The 17,358-nt window shown below is 33.0% G+C and overlaps 1 protein-coding gene across 1 annotated transcript in view; it reads right to left on the bottom strand.

Moving 5' to 3' along the window:
- LOC111503801 (uncharacterized) overlaps nt 1-13,367 on the bottom strand; it is a 169,400-nt gene extending 156,033 nt beyond the window's left edge. Inside the window, exon 1 of the mRNA XM_074175799.1 lies at nt 13,111-13,367. Within this exon, the coding sequence (XP_074031900.1) occupies nt 13,111-13,195 (85 nt within the window). The 5' untranslated portion in view covers nt 13,196-13,367. The remainder of the gene's footprint in view (nt 1-13,110) is intronic.
- Between the last annotated feature and the right edge of the window lie 3,991 nt (nt 13,368-17,358).

Below are 17,358 nucleotides of genomic sequence, written 5' to 3'. Positions count from 1 at the left end.
CAATTTCCAGGACACGAATTCCACTATAGCCTAAAATACGACTAATCGACAGTGAGTTAATCTCCGAGTCAGCGGAATCATCCGAGTCATCGGAGATTAACTCAGGAAACTAAACGCTCGCGCCCTCGAAACGTCAGGAAGAATTCCAAAAATCGACGGCCTTGAAACCTGAAAAATAATGACACTGAAAAATTCGGTCGCGAAAGCCTAAACCATATAGTGGATTATTGCTCTATTCCCGGTTCATGAGACCACTTTTATTTTTCGTCGATTGTAACAAAGTTTAGGGTGATTGACAATGTTTCATGATGAATTTCATTAGTTCGGACTTCCATTGTCTGATATTATATAAAATGATTTGAAATCCCTGAAAGGATTAATAAAAGAAGAATTAAAAAAGAGTTACTGAAAATAACAATTATATTAAGCAAAAAAAACCTGAAATGAAATAACAATGAAATGAAATACAAGTAGAAATAGGACAATTGAACAAAAAATTAAAATGAACAAATTAAAAATTAATTGAAGTAACTTGGCTTAGAATATCCTAATTTTTAATTTTTTATTTATATTTTTATATTTTGTTCCATTGTTCTATTTTTACTTGAATTTCATTTCACTGTTATTTCATTTCAGGGTTATTTTGCTTAATACAATTGTTATTTTGCGATATTCTTGTTTTATAATTCTTTCAGGGATTTAAAATCATTTTATATAATAGTCTGGGCTATAAGTTCAGATTCGTGTTGAATGGACATACTTTTAGTAAAATTAAGTGGATAGGCTCATTCGATCCGGAATATTGTCTAGATCATTGTGAAAAAAAAGTAAATTAGTTCATAAAAAATTCTGAAAGCTATAAACAATTAAAGACCCTGAAAAGCAGTGTTTGGTTTTGTTGTTTATAGTTCGTAGACTATAATTATTTTTGAATTTTGAAAAAAAAATCCTTGAAGAGGAGGAAATTTACTAAAAAAAATCGACTCCCGAAACGGTATCTCCATTATTTATAATCAGTCATCACCCGAAGACGATTGTAGATACCAACAATCGAAACGTCGTGAATTAACGTGGCTTGGAATGTCTTAACTTTGTATTTTTTTTCTTGTTCATTTCTTTATTTTTATTTAATTTTTGTTCAATTGTTCTATTTTTACTTATATTTTATTTCACTGTTATTTCATTTCAGGTGTTTGCTTGATACCACTGGCACCATCAGAATTACTGAAACTTGTTTACTGCAGCTGCACAATGTCTGGCTGCACCAAAAGTTGCAGCTGTATTGAAAGCTGGAATGAAATGTACGCGAGAATGCAAAGGTTGCCAAGGTGAAAATTGCACAAATGCATCAGATATTGTTGAGAAAACTAATGATCGAGATGAAGATGAAAATAATGACTCTGATGATGAAGATGAAGATTTTGAATACGGCATGGTCACTGATCAACAAAATAAAAAAAAGTCAGCTTATCAAAAAATTATTCACAGAATCTTCGGAGCAAATTCAGACTCCGAATCTGAAGAACACATGGAGCCAAATGAGACTGGAGTAGAAGAAGAAGAAGATGAAGCAGAAGAAGAAGATGAAGCAGAAGAAGAAGATGAAGCAGAAGAGAAAGAACAGCAAAAAATCGAAAACCCCCCGAATAACGTTCACTTCCAAAACTAGATATTGCAAATACTTCAAAAACTTCCTCCCCTAGAAAACGAAGGAAAAGACAAAATTTATAAAATTAATTAACTGCTTTATTATTCTTGATGTGATAATAATATTACGATTGAAATTTTGTATTTGAAAGAAAAACTGCTTTCAGTTATATAAATATCATATCTACTCACCAATAGTATTCTAACCTCGTGTCCTTATATTTTTTTAATGAAATTATTGCATGTTCATGCATGGCTATTACACCATTTTCAAAACTTCATAGCCAAAACTAGTCAACAATAAAGAAATATCGTGGAAAATAGACAAAAGTGTGTTTTTGTAGTGTATCCTCAGTGAACATGAATTTCCACAAAATAAACAAGTCGCCAATCAAAGAAGTACTTTAAGTACCTTAAAAAATTATTTTCAAGTTACGTACTCGCTTAGAAGCCGTGCGCTCAACCTAAAAATGACGCGCGGACGGCTATTTTCAGCGTTGAATTAAAATTATAAATAATGAAGATACCGTTTCGGGAGTTTTTTAGTAAATTTCCTCCTCTTCAAGGATCTCTTTTTGAAAATTCAAAAATATCTGTAGTTTACGAACTATAAACAAAAAACCGAACACTGCTTTTTAGGGTTTTCAATTGTTTATAACTTTTAGAATTTTTTATGAACTAAATTACTTTTTTTTCACAATGATCTAGACAATATTCCGGATCGAATGAGCCTAACCACTTAATTTTACTAAAAGTATGTCCATTTAACACGAATCTAAACTTATAGCCCAGACTATAATATCAGACAATGGAAGTCCGAACTAATGAAATTCACAATGTTTAGGGGTTTTACAGGTCCTAAGGTTGACAAGTTTGCCAATCTGCACGAGCTTTCTTTGAGTGTCGGTCATATTTTTTACACCTAAATGATCCTGAAAAATCAAATGTATTAAGGTATGTGATTTGCCAACAAACGCTGTTTTCCGCGAGGTCTTGGTGAATTCATCAGACTCCACAAGGAATAATTGAATAAGAACTGGTCAGAACCGTCCAACGCGAAAGCATAATAATGATTCGAAGTAGAAATAAACTGGAATGGAAATCCACTGCAAACAATAAAAAATTGTAATAATTTTAAATTAGAATTTTCTCTATATCAAAAAGCTTTGTAACATCTGTTCAAAATATGTGATGAAATTGGCCGATAAAGTGATACTTGAATAACTTACTTCAAAGTCTAAATTTTCGAATCATCAATGAAATTAAATCCGTACAGTAATCATTTTCTTTATTCGAATATACCTCTTAGAGTCATGTAGAAATGAAGTGTTCATTTTTCAAATAAATTTAATCATTTTGTCGCGAAAGTGACAACACAGAAAATCATTTATTGGAGCCTGTATCTAAATGTGGGGTTCAATATTCAGGTTGAAAATTCTTCAAATTGTCGAGAAATTTAAATGATACATACACATTTCATCCCTATTAACCGCTCCTCTCCACTAGAAAGTAGAACACATTCGCAACAGTGATCTCATAATAATTATATAGAAGTGAATTATTAAGATTTGGAAAATCATGTTCAGATGATAATAACTATTTCGGTTACGATTCCACTATTCGACAAAAATGTTGAAATACCGTTCTCTTTTATTTTCGTGTGGAATGTTTTCACATCGAAAGTGATTTCAATAATGAGGTAATTTTTTTATTCCGTGTCGATTACATATCAAGAGGAAAGTTGCCATTATTCACGCTGCCATCGGTCCAATATAAACAGTTACAACTCAATGTATAATAATGCTAATATCATCAAACCAATGTTTCGAAAGCTGCAGATATCTGGGCAGATATCTAATAGAGTAGGCTGAAAAAATTAGCCAATGACAAACGAGTTGGTTGCGCAAAGATTTTTTAAAGCTTGTGTGAATTTTGACTACATATTTGCAGAATAGTTTTGATACAAATTATTCTAATGGTACTTTTACGGTATTGACGAAACGCCAGAGTTGACCTACACTCCGGGGGATATTGAATCCTTTATGGGAATTGAGAAGTGCTGAATCTATTGAAACTATTCATTTGCCACTCTCAGGCTCATACGAGCTAATGAACTTGATGTAGTTCTCTTCGACCAAGGGAAGAAGACGTGGAGTTTTCAGGTACCGGTGAGGCGAAAATCGTCCGAAAAGAGAAAGAAAAACGAGTGAAGTATCGAGATTTTCTTTTCGAACTCTGTAGACTCTATCCAAAACATTCTATCGAAATGGTTGCTCTTTGGTGGAATGATGACCTTTCTACTCTCGAATCTCAAGATCATACCGGCAGACAAATGCAGAAGTCATTCTTAGCTGATTGCGTCTACTGCTGATTCTTCGGCAATTTATTAAAAAATCATATTTTACTATCCTCGTGTTAAAGGGCGGAAATTTGGATTTGATCACATTTTAACTAAGTAACATAGCCATACCAGAAAGTCTGCTTGCTTTAACATTACTTAGTCTATAGATATAGCAGGTTATCAAAAATATAATTTTGTTGCCTCAAGCATTTTGAGCGCATTTCAATTCTTTTTTAATCATACAGTTCAAATTAGTATCTTAGAAAGTACCGTAAAATCAAAACTATGTCGCAAAAAATCAATTTAAGCGGCATGACCAACTTTACTTTCGTTTGAGTTAATTTTATCAAAGATCATCATTAATAATCACTAGCTTGGGTACCCGGTTCGCTCAAGGAGTTTACATAAGATTTTCTAGTATAGTTAGAAAAAATGAATTTCGTCAGTTCGGACTTTCATTGTCTGATATTATATGAATTCCTGAAAAAACTAAAAAAGAAGAACTAAAAATTAAAGAAGAATAAAAATACCTGAAAAAAGCAATTATATTGAGCAAAAAACCTGAAATGAAATAATAAGTGAAATAAAATACAAGTAAAAATGGAACAAATTGAACATAAAATAAAATAAAATTAAAACGTTAAGAGATTCCAAGCCAAGTTACTTCACGACGTTCCGATTGTTAGTATACACAATCGATTTTTAATTTTTAACTCTTCTTTTTTAGTTTCAGAGATTTCAAATCATTTTACATAATTTCAGACAATAGAAGTTCGAACTAATGAAATTCATCATGAAACATTGTCAATCACCTTCATACAAAAGTTAGAAAAAACTGTAAATTGTGTGAAACCGAAGGATCTTGTTTGAGTTGCAATGGTCAGCTCTACCCATACAAAAGATTTTGAATGGTCCGCAATTTTTTAGAACATATTACAGCATTCGAGAATGCTCTGGAATGATCCACAATTGTCTGAAATGTTCCTGAACATTTTTTAAAATTATTTCCATGTAGCATCTGAACATAAAAAACAAATCAATAGTAATAAAAAAATTCAATGATTAATAAAGTCTTTCAATTTTCAACTTTCTGGAATGTTATAAATATTGATCCGAGATATAGAACTTTTTTGGGAGATTTCCTTTTCTTTTTGAATCATTTTTCAAATTCAAGAAATTTCAAATATTTTTTGAGATATTTGCAAAAACCAAACCTTTTTGATCTATACACTATTCCGAATCGAATGACCCCTTGCTCATATTTTTCGAAGGCGGAGAAAAAGTTTGGCCTGAAAGACACTTGTGAACTAGACTATAAGGACTCTTGATACCGTTAGAGCTTGTATTTGTATCCGTATTCCTGTCACTGAAAGCGTAGTCATTCCTCAGTTTTTTCATTGATAAATGCTGTAAAAACTATACTCAAACTATTGTAATTATCTTATTTAGATTGCCCACTTTTTTAATACGTGTTCGTACCGTGCATACATTAAATCTTGAGGCACTGAACAACAGTTATAATCAAAAACCTGATTTCGAACAGGTAGGTACCCAATATATCATCTATAACAAGTCGCATTCCGTTGCTCATTTCTTTTTTTATTTTCTCTTCTCGAATTGCTATGAAGGGGGATAGGTCAGTGTTACGTGACTCATTTATAAAATCGTCACAATCAATCGAATCCAATTAGGTATTCGAAGAATTTTGTTTTCGATGAGTTTTTGTGTATGAATTCCAAGACCTGAGGTCAAGTATTTTACATTCTTGTTATTAGGATCATGCCCACTGAAATTCACGTTTAGGTTCATGGTCATATATAGTAGGTCCATCAGACTGTGGTTTGTATTAGTATGAAATTCGGAATTCATTCATGAAATTTTGAAAATGATTATTTTCTGTTGATTTCAAAATCTCATTTAGCAGATATTGATTATTTTTCGTGTACGGCTATAGTTTCCAAGGCAAGTAACAATTCATTTCTCATATTTTTTTCTATAAATCATCCTTCATCTTTTGATAAAAATCATCTCTTTCGTCAATCACTTCACTGTGAGTTTTTTGTTTTATTTTGTTCCCTTTCTCCTATATCGCTCTTTCTGTATCTATGTGGCGATCAATTCTACTGCATTTACGTTGCTCATTTTAGAAGTAAATTCATCCATATTATTCCCGTAGGCTCAACATATCTTTATTCTACTCAGATCTACATGCATATTTTCCTCCATGGGAGCTCTGTGACCCATACTTTTTCCAAGTCTTCGAAAAACAAATCTTCATAGGCTTAGTGTATTTTCTATGACATTCATTTCCTGGTTTATCACATTATTTTCAGTGCTTCACATTCACACAAAACATGATAAGCTGTCTCTATGTTTTTGTTTCACTGTCTGTAGCATTTGTTCAGATGTCCTTCGATGGCTGGTTTTCAGTATCTATATTTGACCTCCCTTGTTATTCCCATTCTATTGGTTCCGGTTCTGTTGATGTTCTTCGATTTTTTCATCAGATTGTCACATAAGAGTTTTTCGTCATGTATTCCTATGTATATTTTCCCAGTTTTTTCATTTCTTATTGAGCCATTTTCTATTTTTCTTTTGATTCCGATTTTTGTACTCCAATGAATATTTTGTGTTATTGTATTTTCATTTCACGTTTTATTGCTTAATATAATTGATATTTCAACTATTCATTTCAATTTTATTTATTATTTCATATAGATTTCGAATCATATTAGACAATTGAAGTCCAAACTAGTAAAATTCAATACTCTGTTTAGCTTTATTGATAAAGGTACCTACATGACACAATAGTATGGCACGAGAATTATGATACGTGATGACAAAGATTATATTTCCAATGGCACAATGTTTAGGTATTTTGTTTTATGAACCATTTACTTTTGCTGAAAATCAGAAGGAACATTCCCAAAACATTTTCCGCTATTTCCGCTAGTACTGACTCTGATGTACTTAGAAAATCTTCAATGTGTGACTCAAAGTAGAAGGGGATATAAATAGGTGAAATTGGAGTTGAAGATTCAGTATAATTCATTTCCTAACATCGCCGTTTCGCCGTTTGGCGCTCATCAAGAAGAATATTACAGTTCCGGTTTGAATAATGGATTCATTGAATGTCACAGGTTTCACTTTCAACTTTCATATACAAATTCGTTCAGAAACGAAGCTTCAACCTTCTTCAGGATACGTTTTGTTTGTTGGGTTTCTATGCTATGCGAGCATCGAGCTCTCGTTTCCCCATATCAATAATTTCAGAGTTGGCTCAAATGAGATTCTATTCATTGATAATATTCAATTAGTATTTATTTTCATACGTTGAAATTAAAATCTCGGCAAAACAGATCATTTGAAAAAGTCTGTGTTGATGACAAATACCAATTTTCCATAGAGCTTTCTGTTAAGACGTTTTGTTTGCCGAAATGTTTTCTAAAGGAACATCGTAATCCATAAGAGATGACTGTAATAGATATTGAATACTGTTCCACTTCTGAGGCCATATTCCATTTCTATTTGTAACAGATAGTATCTATATGTATCTTCCCTCTTCAGAAAATTGTTTTATATCACTTCCTGTATTTTGAGTCACAAGTATTTTTTCAAATCATAGAATACTTGCATTTAATTTTTTGGCAAATTGGAAAAAAAACACAAAAGTAAAAAAGATAGACTATTCACATCCGCACTTTTTAGATAAAAATGTAAACATGAAATGAAAAGTCCATTCCATCCTGTGTATTCAAGCAGATAAGCCTGCAGAAATAGCCAAATGACTTGAACAAGATAGATAAGTTAGTGAAAAGCCAAAATCTATTACAAGAGTTTTACATTAGATACAGCATAAAAATGCAAGCAATTGTTTATTCAATGAAAATATTGAGACTCAATTTTAAAAATAAATATTCAAACTAACGGTGAGGTAAATTTTTGACCAATCCTGGTATTTTTCTCAATAATGAATTCCCATATTCTATGGAAATCAATAATCTTATTTCATAAATACTTGGGTATTCTTTTATAAGGTATGCCTAACTGTGCTATTCGAGACGAGTTCATACTTTTATTTATTCAAATCGTCAAGTTCATTCAAATACCTCATAATGAGAAGCATACATTACATTGAATATATTATCTATTGCAGAGTAGGTTTTAGTGCTCTTGATACAAGTAACTGTTCTTCTGTTATTAGCATTGCTCCGAAAGAAATAGTAGTTTGATGAACATTCAGATCTTCTGAACAACCATCAATATTTCTTTTATTTTACTAACTCTATCAATTCAAAATCAAGCGTCGTATGAAACGTATTTGAAATTATTGTATTATTTATTACTTTTATTTACTTTCATTTAAGTTGATTCATTATGTAAGTTTCTGAGTTAATATGTGACACATTTTGAAACTGATTTTTAATCACACGTTCGGTCCTCGTGACATTGCATGTTCGATTAAATGTCGTTATTTCAAAGCCGACATGGCAGAAGCCACAACATGGCGATATGGCATTTCCATAGTAACCCAAATAATATCAAAGAAATGAGCGGATCAATATTTTTACAGACAGCAAGAGCGCACTAGGGGCTCTGACAAACCCGAAGGTGACATCAAAACTGGTCTGCGAATGCCATGAAGAACTGAATGAACTTGCAAACAGGAACAAATTAACTTTGTACTGGGTACCAGGTCATTCAGGAATCACAGGTAATGATAAAGCTGATGAATGCGCTAGACGCGGATCATCAACTTCATATATAGGTCCTGAACCAGCTCTGGTGGTACCAAAATCATTGGTAAGAAACCAGATTAGGATATGGACCAATAAAAAGCACACAGAGTACTAGACAAAAGTACCTGGCAACAAACACAGTAGAACCTTTATTGAGGAACCGTCCGAGAAAAGAACCGAAGAACTACTTCAATCTAGTAGGGATCGGCTCAGAATAACTACAGGGTTACTAACCGGTCATTGTCCGCTTAGAGGACACCTGAATAAAATGGGGCTGTACAACAGAGACCTCAGCTGCAGATTATGCAACGAAGGGATAGAAACAGCTCTACATATATTATGCGAATGTGAGGCCCTGAATCACAGGAGGCAGGCAATATATGGAGGTACGGAATTATGTCCAGAAGAATATGACGAACATCCAACACGGAACCTATACAAACTAGTACAGGGAACGAGACTGATGGAATTGGTGTCACGAGAAGATGGAAGAATAAACGCAATAAGCCCAAGAGGTTGCAGTGTTTTCTGGAGACTTGGACTAAATGGACAAGTCAGACAGCTCCCAAGGTACCAAAAAAACCCTAATAATATGTTTATTGAATGAAAGAGTTCGATGAGCGGAATACCATAAAATAAATCTAAATCTAATATGGTGGACGCCCAAAAATGGCGGTTTAGAATTTCTTAGTAATCCCTATCGAATAAAATAACTCAATGAGTCGCTCATTACCAAGAATTTTGAATGATCGATTTTCTCTGCATATTCAAGTTCTTTCCATATGGCATAAAGTTCTCCTGAGAACACGGTGCTTTCTGCTGGTAGTTTGAACGAGTGATTGGAGGTAGTATTGGTGAATGCTGTCTCTGCTCCTTTTTCTGATTTGGATGCGTCGGTGTATATTTGGATACAGTCTTCGAATTGCTGCAATATTTGTTGAAAAGATGCGTGAATTAGACTATGGTTGGAATAACTTCTCTCCATTTTTTGAGATAGCAGAAAATCGCCGTACATGCTAAACTAACTTTCATACCTCTTATCAACAATTTTTTTTCATTAATCAGAAGAATCATGAAATACAAATCAATTAACAGAATTCAGCTTATCAATAGAGAGAAGGAAAAAAAAACCTCAAAATTGCTGATTTGTTTCCTCCTGTTCATAAAAGAGGACATATGCTTCCTCACTCACAAGCGATTTTGGTGAAATTGGGGGCAGGTGTGAATCATTGTATTCATTCTACGTGCCACTATAAGGGTGTCTGCAATATGATGTGTAATGCCCGTTGTAAGTAGTCCCACTGTGATTCGAAAGTGCATATAGATTGTAACGTCAAGGAGCCACATTATCTGCTACATAATTGCTAATATCTAATCCTTCTGAAAAAAACTCAATGACAACATTCAATTTGCCTGTGAATCTTTCCGTTAGATATAATCTTTTCAAATGAATTACTAAAATACGGGGACACTTATGTAACGATAGGGACTTTGTGTATTTTCTTCTTTCCTTGCACCTCGAACAAGTTGAATTTTCATCTCCATCCAGGGTTTCCTCTTTTGTGAAGAAATCCAAGAATTGTGACAAACTCAATTGGCCAGTTCGTTGTGGTATAGGGAGAGACAAATCCCAGAAAGGATCAAAGGTTACTGATGAGAATCCACAGTGTGGACACTTCATATTAGAATTGAATTGACCAACGAAATTGTCTACAATCTTAGAGTTGTTCATGTTCATGTATCTCAGCCAATACTCTTGCGCTCATGTAATCCTTCTAAAAGATATCGAAAGAATTCCTGGGCATCTTGATGATGAAAGATGAAAGATAACGCTTATCCAGATTCGTTCATAAATTCAACGATAAATGCAATAGAAAATAAAGGGTCAATTAAAAACCAAACGAACATACAAACAGCTTCACAAATTCAACAACATCCAACTAAAAAATTACCGACTCAACATCCACCGACACCTTTCACAACTAACGTTATACCTTACATTCCAAGACTATCTGAAAAAATAAGACGAACTGGAAATAGGTATGATGTTAGAATTACTTTCAAAACAAAAAATACACTGAGATCTATACTCACACATACAAAACCCAACAACACTGAAGAAAAAACAAAAAATTGTATTTATGAAATACCTTGTTTTTGTGGTAAAAGTTACATTGGAGACCATTGAAAGTGCGTGAGAATGAACATCGAGATTACATAAAAAATAGACAATTGACAAGGTCAAAATTATCAGAACACATTTTAAAATCAGACGATGAACATCGGGTGGAATGGAATAGGACAAGAATGATTACCAATGAGCCTCATTCTAAGAGACGTAAGCTAAAAGAATCAGCGTATATTCTCATGTATGGAGAGAATTGTATCTCGAATAGCTCCGTACTTGGCTACCCATCTTGAAGAAAACTTTGGATAGTGGCGAAATGGCAACAGACTGATATTGGAGGAGTACCTTGTATTACATCGAATGTTTCAGTTGTCAATCAACAATATTGACATAATTTTATATTTCAAAACTTCTTTGACATATGTCGAAGAAGTAAAGAAATAAACTATCAAAAGAGGAATATCTGCGAATATATTTGAAATTTTTTATCCATTTCTGAAGACGGAGGCAGATTTTGGCCTCCGAAACGTAAAAGATAAGTATTATTTCGTAACAATTTTTTGCTAGGCAAAATTGTTAAATATGACAGGTTACTGATGAATAGAAGATTTTCCTTTGTAAAATACTTTGATTTTTACGCAGTAACTTATCGGGGTAAACTGAAAGTTTGCCCTTCTACACTTGTATAAAGTTTTCCTTTATTATTTTTATATTTTTCAGATTGTGGAAAGTAACAAATACCCAAAAAAGGTCGTTAAAAAACTTTCATGTATGTATCCGTTTTTAAATATTCCAACAACCATCTCGTGTTTGATAATCATTGGTCTATACTGTTCATGAAACAGGTGTTTCAAAAAAATTGAACATCATAAACAGCTGAAACTATGAACATATATATGTTCACGACGAGAGTCGTGTATGTAGCCCGAATGTATGTAGCCCGTATGTAGTCGAATGTACGTAGCCCGCTAAATTTGAACATTCAGCTTATTGTTTTAACATACCTCGTATATTTGATGAAGTGTCTCTTTCGCAAGAATATTGAATGAATTTTAAATAGCTTCAGTTAGCTTCAGTTAGAAAAATGATAAGAAGTAAAATAATTTCATAATGAGTATTATTTTTTGAATTGTCAAAGGCACAGTCTCATCAGAGTTTTTCTATACCAAATTAGTTCGACTCGGTTTTCAAAATAATATAGTGAATTGGTTGGAATCATATACGAGGTCTGTTGAAAAAATAAGTGAATTTTCATTTTCTCAAAAATATCTTCTGAAAATTTCATCAGTTTTCAATGTCTAGTACAATAAATTTGCTTCGAAAGCTCAATTCCTATTTATAAATAAAAAACTAACAGTATACAGTTATTTTGAAATATTTTTTGGAAATATTATTCTAATTGATATTACACAGCGAGAATCTGCATTTTTGTTAAGAATGAGGACAGATCAATATATCTTTCAACATATACGATGACTATACATATAAATTATCTACTTTTTTGGGACAATTCGAAAACAGGAAGCTATAAGTTTATGATATTTCATTGAAAAATCATAGCTTCATATGCCACTACTGTTTGTTAATCTGTACACTTTCAAATAAAGGTAGAATAAAATGATATCCACTAATTTTTCTTCTACCTTAATGGAAACTCATTGTGACCAGTCAGTCATTTTTTTAATGAAATAATCAAAAACTAGTTATACCAAGAATCTCCAAAAATAATATTCTCAATATATCAATTTGGAATGAAAAGATTATTGGAGAAATGTGTCTATCCAAAAAAAACTTAGCGGGTGATAATCCGAAACAAATGATCCGTTTTAAATAAAATAGACTCGTTTCGAATTCAACCTACAATGGCAACACCTTCATTAAAAACAACTAAAATTCCCAAATCTTTTTTTTTTTTCTAAAAAAGGTGTCGGTTTTTGTTATTTTTTTTAGGAATGGACTAGCAATTTGATGTTATCTGTAAACAAAATACCTACTCAGTTTCAGTTCGTAACTTTGATTGTGAATACCCTGAATTATTGTTCGTACTTTATTGACACTGAGCAATTTCCTTGATTTCAAATAAACAATAATTCAAGGTACACACTTTTAATTTGCACGCCGCTCACGACCACTCCAAATACTCATCTAGTGTTAAATGTACTAAAACCACAATTAGCGAACCGTTATCTCCGTTCTTCTTCCACGATCGTGACAGTTTTCACTCGAGTCTCGAGTCGCATATGCGCCGAACTTACCGTGCTCAGAAATAGTTAGTCCAAAAACCAGAAGGGCCGGAAGCCACAACAAAAGTCCCGAGTTCTTGCACCGACACACGTTCATCGCGCACCTTGAGAAACTGTTAACATCAACGTATCTTGTGCACCTGTCGCTGTTACCGGCAACACTGACCGAAGAAGAACAGTTGAAGACTGTCGCAAAACGAGGCCGACCGCGATTTCTTTGCACTAGAAGACACCTCGGTTATGGAACTTCCATGAGTCGATGTGGACTGGTGGGGTACACGAATGGATCGAATTGGGTATTTGGAGTATGGGAATAGATCAAGGAAACGGGGCTTGATTTCGACGATACGATTGATGAAAGGAAAACTAATGCGATTTGGAAGAAATTTGGCATGGATCGCTTTCTTGTTTGCGACGTTTAAAATTGATTAGAAACTGAAATTCTCTAATGGCGGTTCTCGATAGAGATCCCGTCGGAACTGAGCTGTTGCAGTTTGTCATAAAAATTATAATAGAAAACTTATACAGGTGTAGAGAGGGCAAACTTTTTAGTTTGCCCCGATAAGCGTAAAATCGAAGTATTTTTTACAAAGGCAAATGTTCCACTTATCAGTAACTTGTATTCAATAATTTTGCCTATCTAAAAATTTTCTGAAAAAAATCTGTTTAAAATCTGTTTTTTCGTTAACCAGCTGTTGCACTCCTACGAACGACAACCCTCAGAAGTCGAAACTTGTGCGAACTGAGGATTGGTCTTACCTTTTAACGTGTGGTTCCTAAATGATACAATACTTATCCTAACGTTTCGAAGGCCAAAATCTACCTCGGTCCCAGGCACTTTGTTGTTTGGGTCGGATCTTTCCTGCACTGACGAGATGTAATACTCCGAAACCGCTCTGTGGGTATCAACTCGATTGATTTCAGCGTGGTCCTGTTGCTTGATGAACGTGAAACATCTGTGAGGTATCTTGCAATAATGTTTGTCAGATATAATTCAATATCCAGCGTGGTATTAGCCGGGAAAGTAGTCGTTTCCCGGCAGGCATTTATTTTCTTTTTATATGTTTGTATCTCTCGATACAATCTTCAGACAAATATTTTATACAAATATAACGAGTACGTCGATTCGCCAACATTTCCAGAAAATATATTCCTCCCACCCCTCTAATTATCGACTTTGCCACCCTGCACTACTTTATTTTCTACAATTAAATTGGTACATAGGTATAATTTTAACAATCACTCATCCATTTTCTGTTACACGTTGATGCCCTCAAAGTACAAAGAGAAAAATAAATGGATGGTCAAGAGAGAAATCTATCGATTGCTACGTTTTTATTTTTTATTTTTTTATTTTTCATTTCTACGACGCAAGGAAAGTTTTCATGAGTTTCACTTTCCAGAAACAATAAAGAAAAAGACGTCATTTCGTTATAGAGAGCTATTCTATTGCGTAAAAGCCAATGTCCTACAAAGATCAGTGGCTTCAATCATAGCAGATGTTGGTTTGTTTTTTTTTCATGCTTATTGCCTTCGTATTTCTCATCGAGGTAAATTTATCTGCTCTTGTTGTAGTTGGAGTCCAACTGAATAACTTTGAATATTCACGAATAGCACTTCAGGTACATTTGGGTGTATTTCAATTCAATACAATTTCAATCTTCATTTCATTTGAGTACAAAATCGTATTATTTTGAAGAAATAATCAGTTTTTCCGTATTCCTAATTTTTGTACTGAATTTCTGTCCAGTTGTTGATTCCTCTGACATTTCGTAAAATTATTCATAAAACTCACTGCACTGCATTGAAAAATACAAGGTATTTACGGTATTTCATCTTAGTCGAAAAGTTATCATAAAACTTGATTGATAAATAGCGTTCACTAATATTTCAGTCTGTTTCGGTAACGACACCATATAGTAATAAGCTGAAAAGAGGCAAAAAAAATAATTTGAGAAAAAATTAACATCATCAATATATAAAGTAAAAATTATCTATCAATTAGTGCAAACCACAAAACAGTAGAATAAATATTTATCAAAAAATGAAGCTACAAAAACACATCACATTAAAACGAGCTACACTTTTGAAACAACGTAACACAACTGGGCTACTGGAAATAAACAGGTTGTTCCATAATTGAATGCTAATCCAGAAGGGTGATAAAATCCTTGGTTGATTCTAAGAAAAAATTTTCATATGAATATAGGTTCACAAACGCTTCATTTCTGAGATACAACATGTTGAAATTCAAGAAAAAAATCATTTCTTTTCTGATATATCAATGAAAATTATGACAACTCAATCGATTTTATAAACTTTCTGTAACTGTTTGAAATGAAGGTTTCGTAGCAATATTCATTGGAATATGTTGTAATGTTTATAGTTAACAACGGATGATGCATTCAATGATAAATTAAACACGTCAGAATAATAAAATATATACGAAACCATATGATAAAACTACGAGGTGGACATGCCCATGTTTTATTTTTTTCAATAAAAAGTGAAATATCTCATGAATGGTTGATTTTTCATATAGTTAATGTTTTATGAAAATGAGTCAAAATAATCTCAAAAATTCAAAAATACCAAATCCAAAAATATCTTAAAACACAGGATGCTTTGTTTGGAAAAACTGAGTTTTGGCCCATTTTTATTTTTATAACTTCAGATTTAGTTATCGATTCCGAATGCCTTGGATAACATTTTGGAAATGTTACTCCCTCATCCTCAGGAGAAGTTATCTCCTGAGGATGCTAACTTTGTTGGCGAAACGCGCGTCGAGTGCAAAAATATCAGTTTGGTGTTAGGGCAATTGATCTCGAAAAAAGTTATTCAACTTTCACACCAAAGGTTCCAATCTCATCGTGAATCAATAATAGTTTATGTATTCTATCAAACTTTCGAGTTTAATGTGGGAATGACTTGAAAGCCGAATACCTAGTTTTTTCAGTAAACAAATAAACGGTTCAGTTTTGGTATGTTATGTTTATGTTATGTAATATAACATAAACTCACATTAGAATTATGTCAGGTATATACCGGATGTTATATTTGAATTAAATAAGTTGGTACCAACTTCCGGTTCAACCGAAGGTGTTGAAAAAACGCCATAATTTTCATTCGATGAAGCATATTAAAGAACTTGTTTTCGACAATTTTCAGGATATGTATCCAATTATTCTCCAAAATACGGCTAACCCATACTCATCGCGCTGTACCCTGTATGTGACCATTATTTCAAACATTAAAATCGATGTAGTGAGCTATCCGTCATTGATTTCTCCACCTAAAAATTCGGCCAGGTTCAATTGGATCATCAGCAGAAATTGAATATTCCTTTAGTTCTGAAAAAAACAATTGCGCCATTGTGTTGTTTTATTGATCAATAAACCATTTCCGTGGAATTGGGATCAAGAATTCAGTTTTTGAGCATGATGATGGTTATCACTAATATCCTTATTTCACCTGTGGTAGGTCCATTATGTTAGGTAGTTACTATTTAAAGCAGATATTCGGTCATTACATGCCGTCAATTTATGTTCTCTCCTAAATATCGTTTTACAACAAAATTTCTTCCAATTCAATAATGAATACTTTTTATAGATTTACGGTCTAGCTATGGGTAGCCATTTGTCCCCTCTTTTAGCAGAGATTTTCATGACTGATTAAGAACATAACCTCCAAGTTTTTCCTTTATACCAGTCAAATATTGTTTTGGTACAGATATATTGATGATTGTATTGCATCTTTCAACGGTAATTATCAAGATGTAAACCTTCTATTGTAGATTTCATTAATTCCTCACACCCTTCTATAAGATTCACTATGGAATTAGCAAAAGACAATTCTCTTCCTTTCTTAGATTTATTGATCAACATTAATGTTCCAAACTTGAATTTTCAATTTATAGAAAACCTTCTCATACTGATTCAGTAATTTTTTTCTTCTTGCCACCCGTTTTCCCACAAATTTGCAGCATTCAATTCATTATTTCACATATTATTTAATATTCCGATGTCACCTGATAATTTAAATAAAGAGTTGAATATTATTGTACAAATAGGTTATAATAATGGTTTCCCTGCCTGTCTAATTGATAGAATCTATAACAAACACATAACTAAATTTCTTAATCGTAGTTTAATCTCTACCAACAACTCCAATAAATATTGTTCTATTTCCTATTTAGGTAAAGCCTCACAAGATATTTCAAATATTCTCAGACGGTACTGCAATGATAATGATTTTTTTATA

Source organism: Leptinotarsa decemlineata, unplaced genomic scaffold (assembly GCF_025532065.1).
Source record: "Leptinotarsa decemlineata unplaced genomic scaffold, Ldec_3_MD MMD2_tig00001344_RagTag_RagTag, whole genome shotgun sequence".
Classification (NCBI taxonomy): Eukaryota; Metazoa; Arthropoda; class Insecta; order Coleoptera; family Chrysomelidae; genus Leptinotarsa; species Leptinotarsa decemlineata.
The sequence above is the reverse complement of the archived record's forward strand: the minus strand, read 5'-3'. Positions and strand labels throughout refer to the sequence as shown.